This window comes from Drosophila takahashii, chromosome X, assembly GCF_030179915.1.
Source record: "Drosophila takahashii strain IR98-3 E-12201 chromosome X, DtakHiC1v2, whole genome shotgun sequence".
Lineage (NCBI taxonomy): Eukaryota > Metazoa > Arthropoda > Insecta > Diptera > Drosophilidae > Drosophila > Drosophila takahashii.
The window spans coordinates 13,522,015-13,549,380 of NC_091683.1; the positions used below are offsets into that span (position 1 = coordinate 13,522,015).

A 27,366-nucleotide genomic window follows, 5' to 3' on the forward strand; every position below is an offset into this window, starting at 1 on the left:
CCCCACTCTTTTTTCAGGCTCCTTTCAGGCGATGAAAAATAAATGCCATTTATATGAAATTGCTCTCGATTAATTTTCCAATGGCTGCAGAACAAAAAGCGAAATGAGCGCCGCTGCCTTTTTATTCGCCTTCGCCTTTCATATTCTTTATTTTCCCACTGACAATGCGCTGCATAAAAGGAATCGAGGAGTAAATGCATTTAAATATGGATTGTATACAATTCTCGCCAGTAAACGACACCAAAAATCAAGGGGGGTTTTCAAAAAAAAGGGTTTCAAAAGAGGTACACACACAGTGGCGTAGATGTTAAAGGGGGTTTTAAAGAATATTTTCTAATAGTTTTGCATGGTTTTCTTTACATCTTGAATAGCATTGCCTAGTTTTAGGTGCTCAAAATATTTATTTAAAGTTTAACAAGAAAATATTTAATTTTTTTACAACCCCCCTTGATAATACACAATCTACGCCACTGCCAGAAGGTGAAGGTTTCATTTTCATGTACACTTTTCACCCAACTTAAGGCCCTTTTTCGCTCATCTCGCAGGGAAATGCACAGAACACTGGCAACAAATAAACTCATTCAACTTTAATGACCAACAGCCATCAGCCATACTACACACACACTCTCATAAACACACTCACACACACACTGGAGACACTACAAGGATAAGCAATATGGCGCTTAACTAATGGGATTCCCCCTTTTTTCCCGCAGCTCAATGGGAATGCGAAGCCCGTACCGCCGCCACGTGATCATTTGCGGGTGGAGAAGGACGGGCGTCTGGTCAACTGCTCCCCCGCCCCCCAACTTCCGGATCGCCGGGCGCCGGGAAATGCGAGCAGCGGCAGCAGCGGCGGCTTAGCACATCCGCTGCAGCAACAGCAGATCGCACAGATCGTGGAGCCCACTTTGGAGCAGCTGGACAGCATCAAGAAATACCAGGTGAGTGCTGGCCAGTGGCTGCAAAACTGTTATTTAAAAGCCCCTCCTACTGGTTAGACTACGAAAAATTCACAAATTAAGTGTGAAAACTGTGCAACTGTGGACTTTCTGTGAAAAAAAAACCCTACCTATTTAGGTGTGAGAAATGCAGACTAGGAAATAAAAGTACTTTTAAATTATGTCCCACAAAGCAATCTTTTGTTGCGGATTTTCTGGGCCATTTCTTGGGTCTTAATGAGACTTTGCTGAAAATGACAAACAATAGGGGTTAGTTGTTTTAAGAAACGGTAGAAAGATTAGCTTGAAAAATATTTTATAAATAGTTTCTTATATTTGACAACTTTTATGACAACAAATCCTAAACAAAATGGCTATTTATTATTAACCGTTATAAAATACAAAGCACCAAAACTTCTAAAAATAGTTCCTTAAACTTAATTTTCTTCTTAAATAAAAATTAAATTTTTAGGAAAAGTTTGACAATTGGTATTTATTTACTAAATATTTCTAAAAATTTTGTTTCGATTTTTTCGATACTATGCCCACTCTATTACAAAAGCAATTGGTGATTTACGATAATAGTGCGTTTGTTTAGAATTTTCCCTTTATTCAAAGCTCGAATGCAGCTCGTTAGCATTCAAAACAGGTGCTCGCCCATTTCCTCTGGCATCTGCCCCTCTGATTGTCATAATATAAATGCTCTTTGATGAATGTCTGGGGCAACGCTTCCGGTTTGGGCCACGTTCTTTTGTTCCGCCCAATAATCGTTGGATTTTCAGTTACTTCTTTGGGGGGCCATTGACCATTGACCGCCGGCGGCCAGTGGCTGCCAAACTGTAATCATCAGCGAGAAAATTACAAAATATATAAAGAGCAGAGTGAAATTTTTCCGATTTTGATTGCCTGTCTGCCCGACTGCCTGACCATTGCATTTAACTAGTAAAACTATTAAAAAGTTTACCGCGCCGAAAGACAATAAACCTGAGGCCAGGGGCGGGGGCAAAAGGGCGTGTAGCTTCGTTTAAAGTATGGCATTGTGTGTGTGGGGGCGTGAAAAAAGTTGCCCAACAACTTTTTCTGTCTGTGCACTCGAAAGTGCAAAGAGGTGGGGGCAAAAAGGGGAGGGGGCTTAAAAGCTGGTTAAAAACGGGGGTAATATGTGGAGGGAAGCGGAATTATAATGCCGTTTAAAAGTAAAACATTTCGCATTCATTCGGAAGACTGCAGGGCATGTGGGTGGTAATTCCAGGGGAGTGGGGGCGGTGATTCACCAAGAAGGGCGGGTAAAGGGGATAAATTTGCCATAGGCGTTGTTTCACAGGAAGCAAACACGAGCAGGGGGCCGGGTGGCAAAAAGTTGTTTAATGCAATGATTAATTATGCAACTTTTAATCGAATTGTTGCGTTCCGCCCTTAGCCACGCCCACAGACACAGACAGAGACAGAGCGATGGGAAAATAAATAGAGCAACAGGGACGGGGAGGGGAAGGGGAAGGAGAGAGAACTAGACAGAGACGGAGACAAAACACATTTGCTAAATGTAATTAATTGAAAACTGAATGCGACTAGTGCCATACAGTTTGACAGCCATTGGGCTGGGGAAAAAGTGTGAAAAGCGTAAGAGGGTGGTGATTATGGATGTAAGCTCATTAAGAGAACGAAGCCACAGAGGGAGGGGGTGGGGTGGGGAGTGAAAAGGGGGGCGATGGATAATGGGAACGCACATAAAATCTACCTTCATGCATCTGTGGGTACCGAGAGAAGTGAAAAGTAAAAAAAATGCACAGCTTAGGAGAGATTGTAAGAGCTATTTACCTATGCACAGATTAAGTCTGTGCCATGTCCTTGGAAATTGCAGACAACTGTGGCATTTATGATTAAAAGTGATTAGAATAATCGTTTTAATAGTCGACGCATTTGTACGATAACATCAGTTTAAGTGATCGATTTTTTCGATGTACACATATTTCCCCTTTAGTATCTCCCCGAATCAGTGTTATAATTATGGCTTAGCACCATCACAGCTTTGTAATTGAAGCCCATTAGTGCTGCACCCCCTCATGGATCTTATCACGGCCATAATTAATAGCCATTCTCATTGGATTTATCATGTTTGACATGGTTATCGCGCTCTCGTTGCTATCGCTATCGTAAATCTTGTATAAATAGAGTGGCCAACATTGTTTAAATTTAACCTGCCTGTTTTGTTTGAACTGCTCTGCTCTGCTCGGTTTGTTTGCCGTCCGAAGGGGGTTGCTACTGGTTGCCACTGGCGGTTGTTAGCACCCCATTTGCGACCCCCCTTTGCGAACCCCCCCCCCCCCCCCCCCTAATCCCTGTCCCTGTCCCAGGCATGTTCGCAAATTAGTTAAACATTCCATTTTTGCGCATTTGTCTCTCCAGGCCGTCTTAGCACACATGTACGTATTTTTACCTGGCCTCTTTGCTCACCTGTTCTCTTTTCTTCTGGGGCCCCCCCTTCTTCCAACGACGCCTCTGTCTCTGCCGCTGCCGCTGCCGCTGCCTCTGCCTCTGCTTCTACCTACGTCGACTTCGACGTCGTCTGACTGCGCTGGTTTGTTATGATTTTCAGCTGGCGTTTTTAGTTGTTTTTCTACGCGTTCTGCGATCGGCCGCAATTTTTGTTGATTTTTTTCCACCCATTTATATATTTTTTTGTCGTATTTCTGTTCGGGCCAAGTGCGTGACAAAGAACCGATAACCGATTAGATAAGGCCATATGCATATGTATGTCTACTACGAAAATTGAGCACCTTAAATGGATGCATTTTCCCCGGAAAATGGAAATTAATTCTTTTGTTTTGAGAAAGGCAGTGGTTTTCAAAGGAACTTTTTTTTTGAATGTGTGTTTGAGATTCTCTGTGTGTTTGTGCGCATTTAAAGCCATGCAAATAAGGCGCGGCTCGCAAAAACCGCCCATAACTGGCAGAAATTCTGGGACCAAAAAGCACGTACCAACCGCCGCCACACGAACAGCCATTTCCAAGTACCCCAAACGGCAACACTACAACATTCGACAACATTTTATGGGCAGCAACGGAAAAAACAGCAAAACAGGCGTGGCAGTTGCAGCCATAACGGAAAGTTGCTGCTCGCGTAACCGCAAAACAGAGAAAAAGCACTGAAAATATGTGAAATAAATGAAAAATCCCGAAAAAAACAGACAGACAGACCTGGCAGACCTTATTGAAAAAGCAAAAACAGGCATTGGTTACGAGCATATAGGGGCTTTCAAACTGCCAGGCCAACAAGGCAAAGGATTAAGTGCAACAGTGTGGCCAGGCCAGGACTTGCGGGCGAAAGTGTTACCAGAGCAGGGAAATATGCATAGCATATGCATGTTGCTTGCACATTCCAAGCATGCTCCATTGAAGTGATTGCCTGTTTTTTGGTCATTGCTCTGACTCACAATGCAAATTAGTCGGAAATAATGTGAAATACAAAACTCAAAATGAGAAAGCACATGAATAAAAAGTGATCATAAACACGAATCAAAAAAGGACATCAAGTGTAATATACGTTATATGCTTATTGCAAATATGAATATTATATATATTTATCATACTCCATTCAAGTGATCGCCTGCTTTGGACTTTGCTCTGACTCACGACGTTAATTTGCCTGCAGACAACAGAAAATACCTACAAAAGGCAGCTGAAAAATTTTAATATAAATGATAAACAGTTGAGGTGAACTGAACTGTATTTTTTTACCCTTTTTTTTTGTTATTTTTTTTTCTTGCCATGAGTGTGAATGTGTGTGCGAGTGCTTCTTATTGTTATTGATGTGCCAAGCGTAAATGCAGCGTCAACAGCAGCAGCAATACGGCTCATTCCCCAGTTCGGGCACGTTGAATGTTGAGCGACAGCAGCAACAATACTGAACAAAAAAAATAACAAAAAAAAAATAACAATAACAAAAAGCCCATAAATAAACAAATAAACAAATGTGTAAAAGTAAATAGTTGTAAATTGCACGAGCTGAAAGGAAAGCTGTTGCTGTTGCTGCTGTTCGTGTTGCTGCTGCTGTTGCTGTTGCTGCTGTAGATGTTGCTGCTGTGCTGGCGATGCGTGTCTGGGCCAGAACTATTTCGGCCAGCTCAACTTTCGCTTTTTATGGCTTTTTATCCACTGCAGCAGCAACGGCAGCAATTCGAGCTGAAATGCGCATTAAGTTGCATTTCATTTGGAACACACAATTCCCTATTCAAATTTATGCACTGCCCAGGTGTGGGCGTGGCCATTTGGCCATTTGCATACTTGCTGCTGCAACATCTGTGGTGACAGTTTTTGGTTTCGGTTTCGGTTCGCTAGGAGAGACAAAGATCGATGAAAGTGCTATTCGAAAATGGTCGTGTCCACTTTGCACATAACGCTGGAGAACAACGGCAATGTTGCCGGCGGGCAGCAACCGTTGGCAACTGCTGCTGCTGCTGCTGCTGCTGTCGGAGCAGCAACATCGCCCACCAAGTTTGCCGTCCTGTCCGCCCAGCAGTTGCAATTGCAACACCAGCAACAGAACGAGAAGGAGAACCACATGAACAATAATAATAATAATAACAGCGACTATTGTGATATGAATGGCAATGGAATTGGTCGTAGTGTTGGACCGGGATCTATATCTCCGCATTCTCCCGAGCAATATGCCGGCTCACCTGCCTCAGTCACTGCCACGCCTCAGCGCACCGCCTCCGCCCTGCGTCGCGGCATCCAAATCCAGCGATCCTCGACGCGTTTGCGACAACAACAGGCAAGTGTCTGCGTTGTAGGAAGTATATTTGTCCCACATTTGATTTTAGACCCATTTTAAAAGCCCTTTGGTAGAAAAAAGGTGAAAAAATAAAAAGTTTCTAGCAAATTCCTTTAAGAAAAGAAATTATAGTGTGACCAGAGGTGCAGGAGCAGTGTGACCAATTCATAACTAAAAGCATATTTTATATTAAGCCAAAAAGCTGATCAAATTTATTTTGGAATTTTTATTTTTTTTTAAGTAAATTCTTTAAAACTGGTTAAAAAAAACTTTAAAGAAATTAAAGTGTGGCCAGATATTTTGTAGCCTAAATTAAAGCTAATTTTATATTTACCCACAAAAGGTGATAAAATTAAAGAGTAGCGAGATCGTTGGAAAGTGTTAACCTTAACTGGTTACACTTTTATGTAAACTTCGAACTCTGCATATGCCTGGATCGAATCAGATCTCACTGTATATATTCACTGTTGCCAGCGACAACTGGCTTTATCTGCATAAATGCTAACGACAACACAACAGCAGCAGTCAGCTAGCCCGGCCAACAACAACAACAACCAGTTGACAACTTGGCTAACTGGCTGCCGGGCCATAAAAATTAGAAATAAAACGAAAAAGGCAAAAACAATTTACCTGCGACGATAGCGACTGAATTGTCGACTCGAACGAGGAAAAGCCAAATACCCTAAAAGCCCAAATAATGGCAAGATGAACAGGGCATCGAGCATACCCCAGAAAATGTAGAGTATCATCGGCAGTAATATATTTTTAATTTCCCCGCTACGCGTATTTTTCAATATTTGTTATTTATTTATGCCGGCATTTGTTGGCGATGGCGATGATGATGATGTCATGGCGTTGCCGTCGACAATTGTTATTGTCTTTGAAGTATGCCTTCTTTTTTACTTTTTTATTTTATTATATTTTACAATTTCTCAAGGTGTTGCTGGTATTTGAGATGATTGATGGTCTTTTGTAGGCTTCATTTGACTATTTATAGCTTCATTTTTTGTTTTTGCGTGGGAGTTGGCTCAGAGGTTTTAATTGCTGTGGCTGGAAACTCAAATCCCTTTGACTGCACCTGAAATTTTGTTGGTTTACAGGGAAAATGCATAGGTATTGATTACACATTGTTTGCGCACAAAGCCGTTTTTCGCAGAATTAATAATTAAAAGTTTCACAAGTTCTCAAATTTCGCCCATAAATACGTTTTTAGCTGGAAATTTGTATCTTAAATGGAAAAGCTATTTTTGTTGATTAAAATTAAGGTTTAAATGGTTTCTATGCCCTGCAGTTTGAGAAGCATTACAACCAGTGGCTGTCAAACCGTACTATCTTATGCTTTTTTTTCTTTTCCTCTGAGTTTTTACGATGCTGTGACTTTGAACGATTCTTGTTTTGGTTTGGCTTTTTTATACGTCTTTTTTCCGAACCGCTGTCATCGTTTTTCATTCAGGTTTCAATGTTAAATTCAGTTTCGGTTCACATGGCGTTTTCTCGGCTGCTGAGTGGTATTTCTCAGCCATAGCCATTCCAACCTCTTACCTCCCCGAAGTCCCCCATCCGCCGCCCCTTGAAGAACTCGTGAAATTTTTGCTGATTCTCTGCTGCTCGGATTATGCAAGTTCAGCAGAATTCATTTTTTAGTGGCTTTGCATTGTTATTTTCCTCTTGTGTTTTAATTTTTCTTTTTTTTCTGCTTTGCTTCTTCCGCCTTTTGGAATGTCGAGCGCCTTTTCTGTTGTTATTCAATTAAGGTTTTTTTTTCTGTCATGTGGCTGTTCTGTTTTTTTTTGTATTATTATTATTCTTTTTTGTAGTGGGAACTTTTGCTCTTCATTGTTGTCATCGATTTGATTTCATTCTCTTTTTGGTTGGTCATGAAATCGGGAATTTATCACGTTTTAGGCCTGAATAGCATTGCATTAATTGTTGGCCCTGGCAGTTTGGCAGGCACTGGACTCGAATTCACGCCCCCTTTTCCGATGAATGGCGAACACTTAAGGGGCTTCCGCAACAATTGCAACCCCCCAGTTCCCTTTGTCAACCCTTTACGCTCATTAACTCATCGCCGGGGCCTCCGACGGGATTTGCTTGGGTTTGCACAGTGGGCTAACCACCCACCAAACACCCAAAACACCCAGCAAGACACTCACCTTTTGGGCCATTGCAGTTGCATTGATACCCTGTAAATGGTCAAGGTGGCTTTATTAGTCGGTATCTTGATGTATATGATATGGGGGCAAATTTTAATCGAATCGTTTAAATCTACATATATAGAACCTGTTTACCTAATCTTCTTTTAATTAGTTGCGTCTTTTGCAAATTAATTGTGTCACGATCAACAAGGTTATAAAAATAAAGAGTGCTGTAAAATTAACATAAAATCCCGAAGAGTGGATCAAATTTTAATACAAACATCAATATGCATAGAACCGGTTTAAATAATATTTTTTTATACAAGAAATGCGTGCCTTAAATTCCAAGTGCTTAAGTTTAAAAGATAAGAAATACCAGAAAATACTAGAAATTAAAATTATGATAGAATACTTAGTATATTTTCCCAAATACCATTTAAGCATATAGTATAGGGCGCCCCGGAAGTTGAATTCCCGCTCTTGTTTGTCTTCTTTGCGAGGGAATCTGCGGCCCCTGTTCGGGCGCCACTAATTAAATTAGCGATTGTGGCGAATGCGGATTAAGTGCGCCACTTAAGAGTCAACGCCCAGTCACTGTCCCCAGTTGCACATTGACTTGGAATGCCCACCTCTTAAACCCCCTCCCCCCTAAATGGCCCATCGAATCTAGATCAAAGTCTAAACCCTTCAATTTGATACATTCTACAGGAGCAACTGCGCCGACGACGCGAGGAGGAGGAGCGCATAGCGCAGCAGAATGAGTTCCTGCGGAACAGTCTGCGTGGCTCCCGGAAGCTGAAGGCTCTCCAGGACACGGCCACGCCCCCCGGCAAGGCGGTGGCCCAACAGCAGCAGCAGCAGCAGGCAACGCAGGCCACCCAGGTGGTGGGCGTGGAGAATGAGGCCTATCTGCCCGACGACGACCAGCCGACGCAGGTGGAGCAGATCGATGGTGAGTACAGGGTTTATTATACCCGTTACCCAAAGAGTAAGAAGGTTATATTATGTTTGTCGGAAAGTATGTAACAGGTTGAAGGATGCCGAGTCAATCAAGCCATGTCCGTATGTCCGTCTGTTTGTCCGTATGAAAGCTGAGATCTCCATATCTTTTGACCATAACAATGGAAATATTGATCCAAATATGGATTGTCATACCTTTCTGAACTCGTTATTAAATTTACAATCGATTGGCATTTAAACCTGGACATTTTATTTTTTTGCCATTTTTCGCAAAAAATCATGATGTACCCCCTTATAAAAAAATTGAAAATTGGCGAAAATTTTATTTTTTCAAGATCACCCGGAAAGTGTCATGGATTTATTTATTATTTTGTTATCTGTTCAAAGCAGTATGTATTTTTGGTGTAAGACCATTTTTTATCAAGTTACAGCAAAAAAAATTGAAATATTTATTAAAAAAGCGTAAAAGTGTAAATGCCACTTTGTTGTGTTTATTACTACCTATCGAAATGTAGAAGAACATTTTCAAATCAGACCATGCACTAGAAAGTTATGAGCAAAGCAAATAATTGAATGCAAGCAGTGCAAGCAGTTCTTTTATGATTATGACTGTACCCAATTATCATACTTCCCAATCTTTTCAGGCTATGGCGAGCTGATAGCCGCCCTCACGCGCCTGCAGAGCCAGCTGAGCAAGAGCGGACTGAGCACCCTGGCGGGTCGCGTTTCGGCCGCCCACAGTGTGCTGGCCGGCGCCAGTGTGGCCCATGTCCTGGCCGCCCGCACAGCCGTCCTGCAGCGACGGCGTTCCCGCCACTCCGGTCCCCTGCACCACAGCGCCCTCGGTCTGCAGAAGGACATTGTGGAGCTGCTGACCCAGTCGAATACGGCGGCGGCCATCGAGCTGGGCAACCTGCTGACCAGCCACGAAATGGAGGGTCTGCTGCTGGCCCACGATCGCATAGCCAATCACACGGACGGCACACCATCGCCCACGCCCACGCCCACGCCGGCGATCCCTGGAGGAGGATTAGGATTGATCAGTGGTCACAGCAGTCCGGTGGCGGGACCCAAAAGGAACCTGGGAATGGTGGTGCCGCCGCCCGTCGTTCCACCGCCGCTGGCGCAACGCGGAGCAATGCCACTGCCACGCGGGGAGTCGCCACCGCCTCCGCAACTGCCCATGCCCATGTCCAATCTGCCGATGAGCGCGTGTTTCGGCACGCTGAACGATCAGAACGACAACATACGGATCATACAGATCGAGAAGTCGACGGAGCCGCTGGGCGCCACCGTTCGCAACGAGGGCGAGGCGGTGGTCATCGGGCGGATTGTGCGCGGCGGGGCGGCCGAGAAGTCGGGACTGCTGCACGAGGGCGACGAGATCCTGGAGGTGAATGGCCAGGAACTCAGGGGCAAGACGGTGAACGAGGTGTGCGCGCTGTTGGGAGCCATGCAGGGCACCCTGACCTTCTTGATTGTGCCCGCCGGCAGTCCGCCCATCCATGGAGGAGTGATGGGCGGCGGAGGAGGAGTCGTCGCGGGACAAACGCTCGCCGGATTGGGCGGAGCTCATCGCGATACCGCCGTGCTGCATGTGCGGGCGCACTTCGACTACGATCCCGAGGACGATCTGTATATTCCGTGCCGGGAGCTGGGCATCAGCTTCCAGAAGGGCGATGTGCTGCACGTGATCAGCCGCGAGGATCCCAACTGGTGGCAGGCGTACCGCGAGGGCGAGGAGGACCAGACGCTGGCCGGTCTCATTCCTAGTCAGTCGTTCCAGCATCAGCGCGAGACGATGAAGCTGGCCATTGCCGAGGAGGCGGGACTGGCGCGATCGCGGGGCAAGGACGGTTCGGGCAGCAAGGGGGCCACGCTCCTCTGTGCGCGCAAGGGTCGCAAGAAGAAGAAGAAGGCCAGCTCCGAGGCGGGGTAAGTCCTTAAGTCTATATATATTTATTTATTTTATTTTATTTATTCACCTTGCTCTGTAGGTATCCCCTTTACGCCACCACGGCGCCCGATGAAACGGATCCCGAGGAGATACTCACCTACGAGGAGGTGGCCCTCTACTATCCGCGCGCCACCCACAAGCGGCCCATCGTCCTCATCGGCCCGCCCAACATTGGCAGACACGAGCTGCGCCAACGCCTGATGGCCGACTCGGAGCGATTCTCTGCCGCAGTGCCACGTGAGTGAAGATCTTTATTGACCAAGGAGCTAGTTGTAAACGGTGCAGCGGCTAGTTGCTTTTTAGTTGGAATTTTAAAGTAGTCTGCTGTATCGTTTACTTAATTTTACCCTTTAACCAAGGAACAAGTTGGTATGAAGTTAAGTTGCCTGTAAACGATGCAGCGGCTAGTTGATTTTTTTTATAAAATATTTAAATAGCCTGCTGTATCGTTTACACATTTCTACTCTTTAACCAAGGAACAAGTTGAGGTTAAGTTGACTGTAAACGATGCAGCGGCTAGTGGTTTTTTAGTTTGAATATTAAAGTGGTCCGCTGTATCGTTTACTTAATTTTACCCCTTAACCAAAGAACAAGTTGCTTTGAGATTGACTGTAAACGATGCAGCGGCTAGTTGATTTTTTTTTTAATATTTAAATAGTCTGCTGTATCGTTTACATATTTCTAGCCTTTAACCAAGAAACAGTTACCATGAGGTTAAGCTGACTGTAAACGATGCAGCGGTTTATTATTTTTGTGTATTATTAACATGAGCCGCTGCATCGTTTACGCTCCCTCCGTCTTTAATGTCTCCTCTGTCTAACTCTCTTCCGTCTGGGCAGTTTTCTATTTGCTGGAGGAGCGGCTCAAGCCGGCCAAGGCCAAGGCTCAGGTCAAGGGTAAAGGCTGCGCTTCAGAGCTTCAGAGTCCCAGAGAAACTGCTAGACAAATAGCCATAGGTCCTCCCCTAAAAGCCCAACAACCCAATAAATTGAAACTAAAATTCTTAAAAAATATATTCCAATTAATCCTTGTATTTTCCTATTTCCTGTAGACACGTCACGAGCCCGCAGAGAGGGCGAAGTGCCCGGCGTGGATTACCACTTTATCACGCGCCAGGCCTTCGAGGCGGATATTTTGGCGCGTCGCTTTGTGGAGCACGGTGAATACGAGAAGGCCTACTACGGTGAGTTTAGTTAGATCAAAAAGGTTGGATTGTTAACTAAATTTCATCCCACAGGCACATCACTGGAGGCCATACGCACGGTGGTGGCCAGCGGCAAGATCTGTGTGCTCAACCTGCATCCGCAGAGCCTCAAGCTGCTGCGCGCCTCCGACCTCAAGCCGTATGTGGTGCTGGTGGCGCCGCCCAGTCTGGACAAGCTGCGTCAGAAGAAGCTGCGCAACGGCGAACCCTTCAAGGTGAGTTGAGAATGGGCAATTTCACTGCCGCTGCGCTGCCAGCGTTTCGACGCTTACGTGCGCTGTACGCTGCTATAGGATTATCAAAATAGTAACTAATCTGTTGTTTTTTTTAATACCCCAAAAACCAGGAGGAAGAGCTCAAAGACATCATTGCCACGGCCAGGGATATGGAGGCCCGTTGGGGTCACCTATTCGACATGATCATCATCAACAACGACACGGAGCGCGCCTATCACCAGCTGCTGGCCGAGATCAACTCGCTGGAACGGGAGCCGCAGTGGGTGCCCGCCCAGTGGGTGCACAACAATCGCGACGAGTCATAATGGGGTCGCCAGAACCCCAACCCACCCAATTACCACCACCCAATCCAGAAATAGGAACCCAAAACAACTCTTTGTAAATACAATTTTCAATTGAGCCATGAAGCGGAGTGCAGGATCGATTCCAGTCCAGTAGTTCGGTTTGCCTGCCGATGCGATTAACAACGCCCCCTACCACAACCCCTCCAATATTATATATACACATATATATATATATATATTTATATACTATTCGTTGCGTATGTGCATTTTAGTCTTAGCGAAAATAATTGTTTTTAATCGTGTGTGTCGCCCTGTTTTGAAAGCATTCCCATAATACAAAACCCCTTTATGTATGTTCACAAAATTTGTTGTTCGCTGAACCATTTTGCGGGGCTGCCACAGAGAAATCGAGTAGCTGAAGAGCCTGCTAAATTGTATATTATGATTTTTCCATCGTTTGTGATTTCTGTGGCATTGCCGTTTTGTACACCTATATTATACCCATTTTTTTTTTGTACGACTACCACTAACTTATATTGTAAACGTATTTTTTTGTTTAAACTAAGCTTGAGCACTTCCTTAATTTCAAGGGGCAAATTGAAATTGTAAAATAACGAATCAGCGCTGGGAGGAAGGCCAGAATCGATATGACATAGTACCCTAGAACCCAATAAAATGTGTAATAATACCCATAAGCGACTCCGAATGTTAACAGAGCCAGAACAATCCGTAGGCAGCTGTCCCATGGGAGATTCGATTAGAGCTTGAAAGTATCGATATTTTCGATATTTTCGCAATATCATTTCGATAATATCGATAATGATCAAAGCTCTAGATCCGATGGATACAGATTCAAATTCAGAAGCAGAAACAGATAAAGATAAAGATACAGAAGCAGATGCAGATGCAAGTGTTGCAATTACGTAATCTATTTACTTTATAAAATATATATACTATACGGATATACATACACGTAAATTATAAATCGAAGCGTACTTAATACAATTAATTTTTAACAAAACGAATGCAAGAGCAAAGCGAAAAAATAAAAGAGTTCGAGAAACAACAAAATCAGTAAGTCATTGCCAAAAAACAAAAAATCTAAAAAATAAATAACTGGGAGCTAGATGAAGATGATGATGAGGAGATGAGTTAGGAGAATCAACTTAGAGAAACCACGAGCGAAATTGTTAAAAACAAAAACGGAAAAGAAATGGAAAAACAAAATATTTAGCCAACTTTAAGCACTGTAAGATAATGGAAAACCCAATAAACGAATGCAAATAGTAAAGCGGCAAGAAAATGAATTAGGCTAAGGCATTGAAAAACAAAAGGAAAAACAAAGGAATTCCCAAGTAAATGTTGTTGTAATTAATTATTTAAACCAATTCGTCTAGAGAACAGGGAGGGCAGGAGATACAGATACAGTTGGTTTCAACTCCAACCACAACTAACTAACTAACGATCCGACATAGTTGCGATACGAAATATACCATGCATATAGAAGTCTATACAAATTCCATTGAACAGCAGCTAAAGCCAGAATTTTATATTAAAAGAATGAAGAGTGTGGGTTAAGTAAAATAGCAAACTATGTTACGCAATGTTAAACACTTGAAAGATTCTAAGAGCGGATGATATTTAAATATACCTAATAATCCTACATATTCGGTCCAGTTGCCACCATCCATTTCGATCTTATCTTATCTGGATCCCCAAAAGATCCTTGGGAATCGAAAATGGAAATGGAAGCGGGACTTGTAATAATAAAATTCGAAAATATTTTTTTTTTTGTAGTCAACAAAGGTATAAAAAAAATGTGTGTGCAGTAAATCTGTTTAAGTTTTTATTTATGTATGTATGTGTGGTGTAGCAAAACTAAACTAAATACGAAACAAATACCTAATGAAAAGCAAAACGGATTACAAAATAGGCACGGTTTAATAGCCATTGTACGAAATTAACGACATTTATGAGTAACCCTAACGCAAGAATGCGGACAAAGTCAGATGAAATAACAATATTAATAATAATAATAATAAAAAACGACAAACCAAGAAATATAAAATTTAGACAGTGTTTTTTTGGGTGGTTCTTAATTATTGAATTACAATTACAATCTAGAATTTTTATTTGAAATATTGAAAACTATAAATAACGGTTTCTAGCTGTCTGGAGTGTGACTCCGCTAGCTTAGCCAAGACACCCTCCCTACATTTTAGCCTGACGGAATATTGAAGTTATCGATATTTCCGAAAGTTTTAGAAACATCGATGTTTCTCCACCTCCACTGCTGACGGCTTTTATTATTATTTGTTTTATTTTCGGAGCACCGCAACAGGAGCCGCAGGATCAGGACAGCGAAGTGACCATGGCACCACCACCGCCGCCTCTGTCCACCACGAACCTCAACCCACAGCAGCTGACTGCCGCTCCGCCGCCACCGCCAACGGGGCAAAATATAGCGCCATCGGGCGCCTTTCCAGGTGGGTTTTTGCTTGGTTTTCATAAATCAGATTATAACTAATCCTCATATCTACCTAATAGGCTCACTAACACCCGGCTGGAACGATCCGCCGCCGCTTTCGGCCGACGCCCTGACCAGCAACGCCAACAACCGACGTCCTCGCCTCGATCTCCGCAAGCGCGTGGCCCATCCGCTGGACGGCAAGTCGTCCGGTGGGCCTCCTCCTCCGCTGGACGCCGGCTCACCGCGTCCCGTGGCCATGGTGCCGCCCCAGCGCCAGATTCCGCAACCCGATCCGCAGCTGGGCGGCCCGGCGGATGCGGGAGGATTCGCCGGTGGAGGAGGAGGAGGAATCGGAGGACCGAATGCCGTGCGCCTGCCGCCGTTGGCCCAAGCGATCGGCATCGATCCCGCCAAGGTGCCGGTGGCCATGGTGCCGCCCAGGCAGAAATAGCAAGTAGATAGGTTAAGGATAAGCAACTCCAAATCACTGTGTTCCCCATATTTTTCTATGTACTCCACTCAATACAATGGCTAATGGAGCCCCAGAAAGTGGAATTTATGGTAATATTCAACAACAATTAACAAAAACAGAGGGAAAATCTTCACCAGGCCAACGGAGTGCCATCGTAGTTGACGAAACCGCCGTTCTGCTGCTCGCCCAGCCTGCCGATGGTCTCCACAATCTGGCCCGTGCTGGTGGGCACATCCAGGGGCGCAGCGGCGCCACCCATGTCCGTTTTCACCCAGCCCGGATGCAGGCTAACGCACATGATGCGCTGCGGATAGAGATCGATGCTCAGCGACTTGGTGGCCGCATTCAGGGCCGACTTGGAGGTGCGGTAGGCGTACATGCCGCCGTCTGTGTTGCCCTGAATGGAGCCCAGAATGGAGGACATGTTGATGATGGCGGCCCGCGACACGCCCATCGGCTGGGACTCGTTGGCCTTGGCCGCCTTCTTCAGGAGCGGCAGACAGGCGCGGGCCAGCATGATGGGCACCACGGTGTTGGTCTGCAGCGTGTCGATTAGTTCCTGCGAGCGAACAGCGGTTATCCTGGCCGATTTGGGCGCTATGCCGGCGTTGTTGAAAAGCACATTTAGACCCTGATCCTTGGTCACGCCCTCGATGTCGGCGATTAGCTTGTCGTAGGCCTCAAAGTTCCTCAGATCTGCAGGGGAATTTTAGTAATTTGTTGGGTTTTTTATACGGAATACTTGCCAATCTCCAGTATGTGGATGTTGGAGTGCTTCTTGGCCAGGTCCTCCAGTTCCTGTGATGGAAAATTTCAAAAATTAGATAAATCTAGGAAATTTTAAAATTGGCGCCCAAAAATATCGCAGAAAATGCCCTAACGCCTGTAAGTGATATCGATAGTAAATTCTAGAAATGTAAACAAATCGATATTCGAAATCCGAGCTTTCGTTTCGCTCTCCCGCTCTCTCTCTCTCTGAGTTTCTCGTTTCTCTCGTTCTTTTCGCGCCTATCGCCAGAGTGACCATTTTATGCTGTGGATTTTCTAGGGGATAATCAAAGTTTTCAGCTGGCAACACTCGTGAATTAAGCGACTACAAAAGCTATTGCAAAAGTTGGCTCCGTTTATTCGATTTATTCGAGCTTTCGCGAGTGCCGCCGCTTAAACACGCTCACTAGTTTTCGATTCTCGACCGCCCGCAACTGTTTTTCCCACTTCCGCCACTACTGCAACATTTACTACCCGACGTTGATCCTTGTTTTCGCTCTTATTTACCTCGAGAAGCTACCAAAAACACAGATAATGGCGCCCGTGCAAGGTGAGTTGTAATCTATGGTTTATGTAGTTTCTGGGCAATTAAGTGAAGTGAGCGCTTCTTGTGGATTGTTCGCGTAGTTTCTGGGGCCCCGTGAGTCACCCTATCCAATCGCTGGACCAACGAAAAACGTACCTTTGCCTGCTCGCGATTCCGGCAGGTGGTGAAAAGATGCTGCGGCGGCTGGGGAAGATTTACGAGAGCCTTGACCAGGCCCAAACCCAGTCCCCGATTGCAGCCCGTTATCAGGATGGAGTTCATGGTGCTCGTGCTCCCAGACGATCTCCAAGTTTCTCCTCGAATCTAATCGCGCACTCGAGATAAAAGAGGGTGCAATAAAGGGCGGCACTGTTACTAAACTATTCTGTGGATTTCACCAGACCTCGAACCAGATATCGGGCGACTTTATTGCCGTAACACCGCAATAACACAGGCGTGAAAATTGGAAAATAGAAACTAGAAATTCCGACGGCCGGCTGAGTTTTGCCCGGCAGTGTTGCCAACCATCCGCAAGAGTTATCGATACGGCGCATTGCCAAACGTGCGTTTCGAGAGATTCTAATTGGCATAAGCGGAACTACATAAATTTCTTATTGGCAATTTCCAATCCCCATCCGAAACGAAACCCCTTCCCGCAGCATTCCAAGATGGATGCTCCTCTTCGATTCCCTCCTCCCTTCCCGGCGCATTCGCGCGCGCTCTCTCTTTTGCTCTCTGCTTCTGTTACGTAGCCGTTTATCGGCCCGTTTGGCCCCCCACCGCATTCGCAGCATTCCCGGCCAGACCAGCGACGTGTTTGTGTTGTTCCTCCGCGAATTTTGTTTCCACTCAAGTGTTCCAGCTACTAGAAATTGGAAAGTGGGGGGCTAAGACCGCCAAGATGAACTTGTTCGTGCGCCAGTGCTCGACGCTTTTAACGTCTGGCATTCGACAGCCAAACAACAACAAGTGCTCCTCGATAAACGGGCTCGCTTGTTGGATTTCCAGTTGTTCCAGTGGAGCGATGTCGGGTCAAAGAGGATCGCGCGACAGCGCTGGAAGTCCAGGGGCGCCGGGCGTCAGTGCAACCGGGAACGGTAGTGCACCCCCCTTCCAGCATCCGCACTGCGACCGGGCGGCCATGTACGAGCAGCCGGTGCGGAAGATGAGGACCAAAGGAGGTGAGCGCCGATATCGATTCGATCACCGCCGCCCGCCTTCGGGGGGGTTGGCAACGCGGTCCGATAGGTCGGGTTTCCAAGTTTCTTATTTTTGTTGTTGTTGTTGCTCTGGTTTCTTGAGGGCTTCTTGTGTTTAACCGACGCCATTATGCAATAACCGTTAGTTTTCCGTCGACTTATTACTTGGCTTATCGGGTTTCGTACCTGCGGCACGTATTCGCAAAGGTTTTATGCCGGCCTCTGCTGCCTCCCATTTGCACCGTCATCGTCAATCGTCATCGCCACCCGTCCAACTGGAACTACAGTGGCGCGCACACAAATAGCACTCATTTTAGAGTATCATGTTGAAATACATGATTTGTGCCATCGTGGTGGGCGCCAAAAAAAGCGCATCATCTAAGTATAATGGTTCTGAATCATACATTTCCTGTTTTCTATTTTTTAATATTTTACAATCCTTAGTCATTCCTAAATTCCTAAATAATATCCCTGAGCAACTAACATGTTTTTAATCACTTTAATTATTGTACTTCCCCAGAACTTAAGAACCCCTCTTCGAGATTAAAAAACTCTTTGATAAGAAAACTTAAATGTCATTGAAAATATTTGTGTGTCCATAAACGTATCCATGGTATTAATTTAAATACAGCGGAATCAAGTTTTCTTGTTAAATAATTAATTACCCAATCGACCTTTTATTTCTAGAAATAATAGGGTATAAATTGTATGATAGATTTTTGTTCATGTGTGAATTTAGTTGGATGCTCTTGAACAACCCTTTGCGGAATGTTCGAGAATCGCTTACGATGATTTCACCATATCAGTGGTCGTGTGCATTCCGTATCTGTATTATCTGTGTTTTTCGTATTTCTATCTATATCGCATAAACATCTTCGATAGCTGCATCATCGTGGGGCCTTCGTCATCGTCATTCCAATTCAATTCAACTCAATTCCGCAATTAATTGCAGTTTGTGACGACAAATACGTTTCTGGGCAGGATTGATATGCCGGGCGATAAGAACGGGTGTTGCCAACTACTTTTGGGGCGTAACCATGGCAAACTGAAAATCCAGAGGGTCAAAGCAAACCAAAAGGGGCGTGGGCGGTGGACAGGGGGGGCGTGGCAGGTGGCTGATTGCCCCAGTTTGATTCGAAACCTCTGACCCAGTGGCATGTGGCACTTGGCCCCGCTATCGCCACCTGGCATCTGGAGCAAAGGAGCTTAGAGCTTAGAGATTGCAGGGTGCAGATTACGGATTGCGGATCACGGACTGCAGGAGGCCAAACAGTCTTGGTCCTTCCTTCGCCCTGGATGCATCTGTTCGAGTTTGTGCCCGTCTCCCAGCTGGTCGAGGGTGAACCGCGCCACCGGAGGAGCATCTACCGGTCCGCCTACCTGGACATTCGACTGCGCGAGGAGTCGTCCAAGGGCAGGCAGAGATTACTAGACAATATCATAAGAAAACTTTTATGATATCATATCTTTGATAAGGATTTTTAACTAATCTAGATAGTATTTAGGAAGAAAAAGGCTATAAAAGTGGTATAACTCTATTTATAGGGTGAAAAGTAATATCTGAGACTAGTATGAAATGGTAGAAAGGGATTCTATTGTTCAACCCAGCCCATTTACCATATTTCACCATAATAAACCTTACTAATGACGAACCCTTTTTTCAGGAACCTATCACAGATAAGGATTTTAAAATAATCTATATACTTGTTAGGCAGAAAAAGGGGTATAATAGTGGTATTTCTTTATAATATTATAATTACAACTTTATCTGAGATTAGTAAATGGAATTTAACTTGTAGAAAGTTTGGAAATCTAGTGTATTCCATAATAAACACCACTAATAACGAACCCTTTTTTTCAGGAACCTATCACAGATAAGGATTTGAAACTAATCTAGATACTACTTAGGAAGAAAAAGGGGTATAATACTAGTATTACTTTATAATATTATAATAACAACTCTATCTGAGATTAGGTAATGGAATTTAACCTATAGAAATTCGTGAAATCTATTGTATACCCCAGCCCATTTACCATAATTCATCATAATAAACTCTACTAATAAGTACACATTTTTTCAGGAACCTATCACATATAATTGGGAAAAAAAAGGGGTATAATAGTGGTATTTCTTTATAATATTATAATTACAACTCTATTTAAGATAAGTAAATGAAATTTTACTTGTAGAAAGTCAGGAACCTATCACATTAGGATTTGAAACTAATCTATAAACTTTTTAGGCAGAAAAAGGGGAATAATAGTGGTATTACTTTATAATATTATAATTACATCTTTATTTAGGTAGAAATTCAAGTATAACCCAGCCCATTTACCATATTTCACCATAATAAACCCCACTAATAACTATACATTCTCTTTCAGGAACCTACGACTACGACCTAATTGTGATTGGCGGCGGATCAGCTGGCCTGGCCTGCGCCAAGGAGGCGGTGCTCAACGGAGCCCGCGTGGCCTGCCTGGACTACGTCAAGCCCACGCCCACGCTGGGCACCAAGTGGGGCGTTGGCGGCACCTGCGTGAACGTCGGCTGCATTCCCAAGAAGCTGATGCACCAGGCCTCCCTCCTCGGCGAGGCTGTCCACGAGGCAGCAGCCTATGGCTGGAACGTGGACGACAAGATCAAGCCCGACTGGAACAAGCTGGTGCAGTCCGTGCAGAACCACATCAAATCCGTCAACTGGGTGACCCGCGTGGATCTGCGCGACAAGTGAGTGTGTTAGGGTTAAGGTGCCTCTAAAGAATCGCCACTAATTATAGTAATTTTCCCCCAGGAAAGTGGAGTACATCAATGGACTCGGCTCCTTCGTGGACTCGCACACCCTGCTGGCCAAGCTGAAGAGCGGCGAGCGCACAATCACCGCCCAGACCTTTGTCATCGCCGTGGGCGGCCGTCCCCGCTATCCGGATATTCCCGGAGCCGTGGAGCACGGCATCACCAGCGATGATCTGTTCAGTTTGGACCGCGAGCCCGGCAAGACCTTGGTTGTGGGAGCTGGCTGTAAGTTGTAGCTTAGGTTTATCATAATTAACAAGAGGTAATAACACCCATCTCCCCTCACAGACATTGGCCTCGAGTGCGCTGGATTCCTGAAGGGTCTCGGCTACGAGCCCACCGTCATGGTGCGCTCCATTGTGCTGCGCGGCTTCGACCAGCAGATGGCCGAGCTGGTGGCCTCCTCGATGGAGGAGCGCGGCATTCCCTTCCTGCGCAAATCGGTGCCCCTGTCGGTGGAGAAGCAGGACGACGGCAAGCTGCTGGTCAAGTACAAGAACACGGAGACCGGCGAGGAGGCCGAGGATGTCTTCGACACCGTGCTGTGGGCCATTGGCCGCAAGGGCCTGGTCGACGATCTGAATTTGCCCAATGCCGGCGTGAGTGTGCAGAAGGACAAGATTCCAGTGGACTCGCAGGAGGCCACCAATGTGGCGAACATCTATGCCGTGGGCGACATTATCTACGGCAAGCCGGAGCTGACGCCCGTGGCCGTTTTGGCCGGTCGTCTGCTGGCCCGCCGCCTCTACGGCGGAGCCACGCAGCGCATGGACTACAAGGATGTGGCCACCACGGTGTTTACGCCTCTGGAATACGCCTGCGTCGGTCTGAGCGAGGAGGATGCCGTCAAGCAGTACGGAGCCGACGAGGTGGAGGTATTCCACGGCTACTACAAGCCCACGGAGTTCTTCATTCCGCAGAAGAGCGTGCGCTACTGCTACTTGAAGGCGGTGGCCGAGCGCCACGGCGACCAGCGCGTCTACGGACTCCACTACCTCGGCCCGGTGGCCGGTGAGGTGATCCAGGGATTCGCGGCCGCCCTCAAGTCCGGCCTGACCATCAACACGCTGATCAACACCGTGGGCATTCACCCCACGACCGCCGAGGAGTTCACCCGGCTGAGCATCACCAAGCGCTCGGGATTGGACCCCACGCCGGCCAGCTGCTGCAGCTAAGGCGGGATTGCAGCTCAGCCGCGAAGACCCGAAGATGATGAATGGTTGTTAGACGCGGCCCAGCGATCGAAGAGTTCAACAGTTCCGTTTCAGTTTCCACACAATTAACAACACCCACACAATAGCTCTGCGCAAGGGAGGGGCACCGGGCAGCGATGACGGGCGGAACTCCAGCGGAGCGACCAGTCCCCTGGCTGCGACCAGCCCATCCCACGACTGCTGCGCCGCCGACATGCACTCAAAATTTTGAATTTGTTTGAACCTATGAAATTAACCATGAAACCCCCTAAATGTATGGTTGAAAAATATAATTTTTCACCGACAAAACTGAGTTTTTAATTGAAGTAGATGTAATTCGGGTTTTTGGGACTTCTACCTGTTATCGGCTCGTAATAAACCTTATTATTTATTGTACCAAAAACGCAGATGCCGAAATTTCCACGCAAAAGTAATTCGTTTTTTGACCGAAACAATGGAAATATTGGTCCAAGCATAGATTGTCATACCGTTCTGAACTCGTTATTAAATTTCCTAACGATTGGCATTTAAACCTTGACAATTTATTCATTTTTAATTTTTCGCAAATAATCATGGGGTACCCCCTTATAAAAAATTAAAAATTGGCGAAAATTTTATTTTTTCTAAGTCACACGGAAAGTTTTATGGATCTATTGCAAATTTTGTTATCTGTTCAAAACAGTATGTATTTTTGGTGTAGGACCATTTTTGGCGAAGCTACAACAAAAAAAACAAAAGAAAAAATTCCAATTTTTGCCAAAAACTGAAATCCCAAATTTCAAAAAAAAAAAACCGGTTTTTCCGCTAAAACAAAGCAAATACTGATTCAAAGTATAGATTGTCATACCTTTCTGAACTCGTTATTAAATTTCCTAACGATTGGCATTTAAACCTTGACATTTTATATATTTTTAATTTTTCGAAAAAAATCATGGGGTACCCCCTTATAAAAAAATTAAAAATTGGCGAAAAATTTTATTTTTCCTAAATCACACGGAAAGTTTTATGGATTTATGCCAATTTTGTTATCTGTTCAAAACAGTATGTATTTTTGGTGTAGGACCATTTTTGGCCAAGTTACAACAAAAAAACAAAAAGGAAAAATACTTATTTTTACCAAAAACCCAGATCCCAATTTTCCACAAAAAAATAATTCGTTTTTGTAGTAAAAAAAGGAGCAATCAAACAATCAATCAAACTATAGTATTTGGACAAATGACTTCAGGGGGGCAAACATATCATTCCTTGTGCGCTTCCTCAGTCAATCAATGCGTCAATCTGCTAACTGGATTCACCCTCATTCGCCATGCAAATGGTCTAAATACAAGCTAAAAGGGGTTAACTGAATCGCTTTTGACCCCGGTTTTTTCAACTGAATACCAGTGAGCTCCAAGCCAAATATAGCCCAATTGTAAATGCAATTTAGGGCGGAATTTTGACCCTTGGGGCAACTAATCACCTGAGAATAATGGCACCCTGGAGAATTTCCTGTAAGCCAACTATAAAATATATGGGGAAAACTTCAAGGCTGTTAACACTCGATGCGTGGAAAGTTGTAATAAAAATTACCCATAAAGTACATAAAATCTAACGCATATTTAAGAACTTTATGGTACTAAGTTACAAGGATTCTTGTAGCAAATTACAAAGCAATGGTGGTCGCCAAACATATTTTGATCAATTTCTGATTTCTAAACACAAAAAAGGAGGATACAATTGATTTTATGCTTACAAAATATACATATTTTCATAAAATCACAGCTAGACAACAGTAATTGAATATTAATTATGAGTTCCTTACAGTTTGTTCCGAGTGAAATGATTATCTTGAACATGAAAAAAAGCGAGAGGGCAATACAAGTGGACTGGGAGTTACTTAACACACACTTTTTCGATTCCCTGCCAGTGAATAATGTCGGTTGATATTTTCTATTACATTTTTATTTTGGTTTTCCTATTTCTCGTATTGAATAACTCCTTTGTTTCGAACAACTTCAAAGACATTTTCATGTACAACTGCCCCAGCGCTGGCGCCTCTGCAGCTGCTGATCCCGCTCCTCGTCCCGCTCCTGCGCTGGCCCATCCTGCGGCTCCTTCTGCTGTCTTTGTGTCCGTTGGTGTGTAATTATTGGGTAGGAGATGCGGAAGCCAAAGGGTCGAAGAGCAGAGTTTAAAAAAAAACATTAATTAGTTACGACGCCTAGATGGCCACGCTCTGCTTGGCCTCGTTCTCCCGCTGCTGCTTGTTGACCGCCGATATGCACTTGGCCATGGTGGGCGAGGCGCGCGAAATGGCATCGGTCATGAAGTAGTCGCGCAGCTCCTTGAGCTTGATATCAATGGGGCCGCCGCCAATGGATTTGCTCTGTGAAAATAAAGCATAATTAGTACTCTCTCTAGATAATTTCCCTTAACAATCCCCCTCTTACGAGTGCGCCCGCTGCTCCGGCATCGCCGGCTGGCTCCAGCTGTCCCAGGCGCGTTAGATGCGGCGCCACATCCTCCAGCCGGTTGCGCAGCTCGTCCAGGTTGTCGTACGGCAGCGGCTTGCCCACCACCTCGGACAGGGCGCGCAGGATCTTCCAGTCCTCGCGGGCCATGCCAGGTGGCGACACTCCAGGCAGCGTCTGCTGCGGCCTGCCCTCCGTGTTCACGTAGATGGCCTGCTTTTCGGTGTAGGCGGCACCTGGGAGCACGGCGTCGGCAATGGAGGCGCCATTGTCGCCATGCGAACCGATATACACCACAAAACAGTCCTTGGGCAGCTGCTCACGGGTCACCTTGCCTGCGTCGGCGTTCAGCAGGAACAGCACCTTGGGCTGCGCCTTCACGGCAATCTGGGCGCCCGCCTTGTAGCCCACATCGAAGGCTCCCACCTGGGCGGCGTTGGTCTGCAGCACGTTGAAGGGGTTCCAGTCCTGCAGGCAAAGCTTGGGTTAATCCAATTCAAGGCTAGAAACGAAAGGAAACTCACTGGCTTCTTCAGCTTCTTGCAGTACTCGGCAACGGTGGCGTGGATGGCGGCGCCATCGGCCCGCTCCAGCAGATCGGCGCCAATGATGATGGCCGGCTTCTTGGCCGCCTCCAGAACCTTGGAAAAGGCATGCGATCCGGAGCACACGTCCTTCACCAAGGCGGCATCGGCGCCGAGGTTCTCGTGGTCGTAGGACAGATCGATCTTGGGCCCAATCGAGGCAATCTGCAGTTCGTTGTGCACATAGGCCTTGCGCAGACGCGTGTTGACCAGCGGAGCCTCGTAGCGGGGATTGGTGCCCACCAGCAGGACGGCGTCGGCCTCCTCCAGACCGGCAATGGTGCTGTTCAGCAGGTAATTGGCCCGCGAATCGGTGCCGCCCGCAATGAAGCCCTGTTCGGTGGCAACCACCTCGCTGCCCAGACGATTCAGCAGATCCTTGAGCGCCACCTGAGCCTCCAGATCGGCCAGCTGGCCGGAGATGGCGGCAATCTGTCCGCCGGCCGCCTTCACAGCCTTGGCCACCGCAATCAGGGCGCCCTCCCACTCGACGGCCTGCAGCTCGCCGTTGGGCATGCGCACCATGGGGGCCACCAGACGCTGACGCTTGAGGCCGTCGCAGGAGAAGCGCGACTTGTCGGCCAGCCACTCCTCGTTGATGTCCTCGTTCTCGCGGGGCAGAATGCGCAGCACTTCGTTGGTGCGGGTGCTCACCACAATGTTGCTGCCAACGGCATCCAGAACGTCGATGCTGCTCACTTTCCTGATCTCCCAGGGACGGGCCACAAAGCTATAGGGCTTGTTGGTAAGCGCTCCCACGGGGCAGAGATCGATCACGTTGCCCGAGAGCTCGGTGAGGAAGAGCTTCTCCACATAGGTGCCGATCTGCATGTCGTTGCCGCGGCCCGTGGTGCCCAGATCATCGACGCCGGCGATCTCGGAGGCGAAGCGCACGCAGCGGGTGCAGTGGATGCAGCGCGTCATGATGGTCTTGACCAGCGGCCCAATGTCCTTGTCCTCCACAGCGCTGTAAGGGATTGCAGGTGAGTAAGGGGTTAAGAATTCAGTGGGTAGCCTCACCGCTTGCCCGTGTAGTTGATGTCAGTGAAGCGGGATCGATCGGAGCCAAAGGCCATGGCCTGGTCCTGCAGATCGCACTCGCCGCCCTGGTCGCAGATGGGGCAGTCCAGCGGATGGTTCATCAGCAGGAACTCCATGACGCCCTCGCGCGCCTTGCGCGTTAGATCCGAGTTGGTCTTGATGCGCCAGCCCTTCATCACGGGCATGGCGCAGGCGGCCACCGGCTTGGGGCTCTTCTCCACCTCCACCAGGCACATCCTGCAGTTTCCGGCGACCGCCAGTCGCTCGTGGTAGCAGAATCTGGGTATCTCCACGCCGATCTGGGCAGCAGCCTGGGATTACATGGGGGGAGGTATAAGATTAGAAGGAGGTGTTCCTTATGATCTGGACTATAGTTCACCTGCAGCACCGTGGTGCCCGGGAGCACCTGCACCGGAATGTCGTCCACAAAGACCTCGATCTTCTCGGGCGCCTTCGCCGGCGTCTGGGCCACCAGCGAGCTGGTGCGGATCGCCCGGCTGGCCATCTGATGTGTGGGCGAGCCCAGAGCGCCCAGCGCCTTGACTAGCGGTGCCCGTATCATATTTTCTGCAACGAGATGGTAACCAAAATTCGGTTGCAATTCGGTGGGAGCCAAAAGGAAATTACATAAGTGTTTTGGTACGCTGGTTGGGCCAACACAGCCCGGATATCGATTGTTTGTGTTATGTGTGCGTTTTGGTAGGCTGCTCCTTCACTTCGCCAGGGGATTTGTGATCGGAGAGGCGGCTTTGAAGGCCCCGAAAGTGCAAGAAAACCTACCGAAATGCTGGAAAATATTCCTGTGGAGCTCTTAATGCGGAGACTACTTTTTTTATCGGTTTGCTTTGACAGTCGCACCGCGTTGCCAACTGCCGCGTTGACAGCTGACCGACCGCGCTCATTTATCGGTTTATTTAATTACTAATTCATTTGAAATTAGTTCACTAGCAAGGTAGTGTAAAATCTATAAATATCACTTTTACTATTATCAAGCTCTCTTTGTGTTTTTGATGGTAATTTTATTACATTTCTTATTTCCCACAGGTAGTTGGCAACGCGCCTGCCGCCAGCTGTTCATAATTTGTTTGGCCATTCACAGGTAAGCGCGTGGGTTTTTCAAATTCAAATCACAAATTAAAGATGGCGCCATTTTACAGTTTTTTTATGCGTCATAATAAAAGTTCCTTATCTTTTTAATTACTTAAATTCTAAGTGATTCAATTTTGTTGTGAAATAATCTCCTCAAGACGGCATAAAATAATTTTATTTAAACGAAGAAATATTTGTAAATATTTGTAATGTTTCCAAAATAAAAGTTTAGTGATTGTTCTAAAATTTGAAAATTTAAAATAATTTTAGAAAACATGACTAAGATG

The 27,366-nt window shown here is 46.0% G+C and overlaps 5 protein-coding genes across 13 annotated transcripts in view; 3 read left to right on the forward strand and 2 right to left on the reverse strand.

The window, feature by feature from the left end:
• The window catches only part of sdt (stardust), a 59,451-nt gene extending 46,273 nt beyond the window's left edge, over window positions 1-13,178 (forward strand). For 5 of the 7 annotated variants that reach the window (XM_017139204.3, XM_017139207.3, XM_017139212.3 and 2 more), the window contains 7 exons: window positions 717-944; window positions 8,558-8,801; window positions 9,454-10,744; window positions 10,807-11,003; window positions 11,818-11,949; window positions 12,004-12,185; window positions 12,317-13,178. In XM_017139204.3, the coding sequence (XP_016994693.2) occupies window positions 717-944; window positions 8,558-8,801; window positions 9,454-10,744; window positions 10,807-11,003; window positions 11,818-11,949; window positions 12,004-12,185; window positions 12,317-12,511 (2,469 nt within the window). In that variant the 3' untranslated portion in view covers window positions 12,512-13,178. Of the gene's footprint in view, window positions 1-716; window positions 945-3,548; window positions 3,693-5,101; window positions 5,715-8,557; window positions 8,802-9,453; window positions 10,745-10,806; window positions 11,004-11,817; window positions 11,950-12,003; window positions 12,186-12,316 lie in introns of those variants that run through there. The other 2 variants (XM_017139215.3, XM_017139214.3) reach the window with 2 other exon arrangements.
• A 1,572-nt stretch (window positions 13,179-14,750) lies between these two features.
• LOC108055753 (protein SCAR) lies at window positions 14,751-15,515 on the forward strand. Its single transcript, XM_017139244.3, has 2 exons — window positions 14,751-14,976; window positions 15,038-15,515. The coding sequence occupies exons 1-2, from the start codon at window positions 14,862-14,864 to the stop codon at window positions 15,409-15,411; spliced, it is 489 nt and encodes a 162-aa protein (XP_016994733.2). The 5' UTR covers window positions 14,751-14,861; the 3' UTR covers window positions 15,412-15,515.
• On the reverse strand, window positions 15,445-17,298 carry sni (SDR family oxidoreductase sniffer). Its single transcript, XM_017139243.3, has 3 exons — window positions 16,883-17,298; window positions 16,179-16,230; window positions 15,445-16,128 (listed from the first exon to the last, which is right to left on the reverse strand). Exons 1-3 carry the CDS (start codon window positions 17,006-17,008, stop codon window positions 15,563-15,565), a joined length of 744 nt encoding a protein of 247 aa, XP_016994732.2. The 5' UTR covers window positions 17,009-17,298; the 3' UTR covers window positions 15,445-15,562.
• On the forward strand, window positions 16,564-22,224 carry Trxr1 (Thioredoxin reductase 1). Of its 2 annotated transcripts, none has more exons than XM_017139242.3 (4): window positions 16,564-16,750; window positions 20,311-20,656; window positions 20,721-20,947; window positions 21,011-22,224. In XM_017139242.3, the coding sequence occupies exons 1-4, from the start codon at window positions 16,735-16,737 to the stop codon at window positions 21,895-21,897; spliced, it is 1,476 nt and encodes a 491-aa protein (XP_016994731.1). In that variant the 5' UTR covers window positions 16,564-16,734; the 3' UTR covers window positions 21,898-22,224. The 2 variants fall into 2 exon arrangements, with proteins under 2 accessions (XP_016994731.1, XP_016994729.2); XM_017139240.3 differs by lacking the exon at window positions 16,564-16,750 and adding an exon at window positions 17,540-17,907.
• Window positions 22,225-23,834: 1,610 nt separating this feature from the next.
• ND-75 (NADH dehydrogenase (ubiquinone) 75 kDa subunit) lies at window positions 23,835-26,906 on the reverse strand. 2 transcript variants are annotated; one of them, XM_017139255.3, is made up of 6 exons: window positions 26,771-26,906; window positions 26,370-26,557; window positions 25,970-26,301; window positions 24,890-25,916; window positions 24,345-24,833; window positions 23,835-24,280 (listed from the first exon to the last, which is right to left on the reverse strand). In XM_017139255.3, the coding sequence occupies exons 2-6, from the start codon at window positions 26,550-26,552 to the stop codon at window positions 24,116-24,118; spliced, it is 2,196 nt and encodes a 731-aa protein (XP_016994744.2). In that variant the 5' UTR covers window positions 26,553-26,557; window positions 26,771-26,906; the 3' UTR covers window positions 23,835-24,115. The 2 variants fall into 2 exon arrangements, with proteins under 2 accessions (XP_016994744.2, XP_070074734.1); XM_070218633.1 differs by lacking the exon at window positions 26,771-26,906 and adding an exon at window positions 26,618-26,638.
• Window positions 26,907-27,366: the final 460 nt, after the last annotated feature.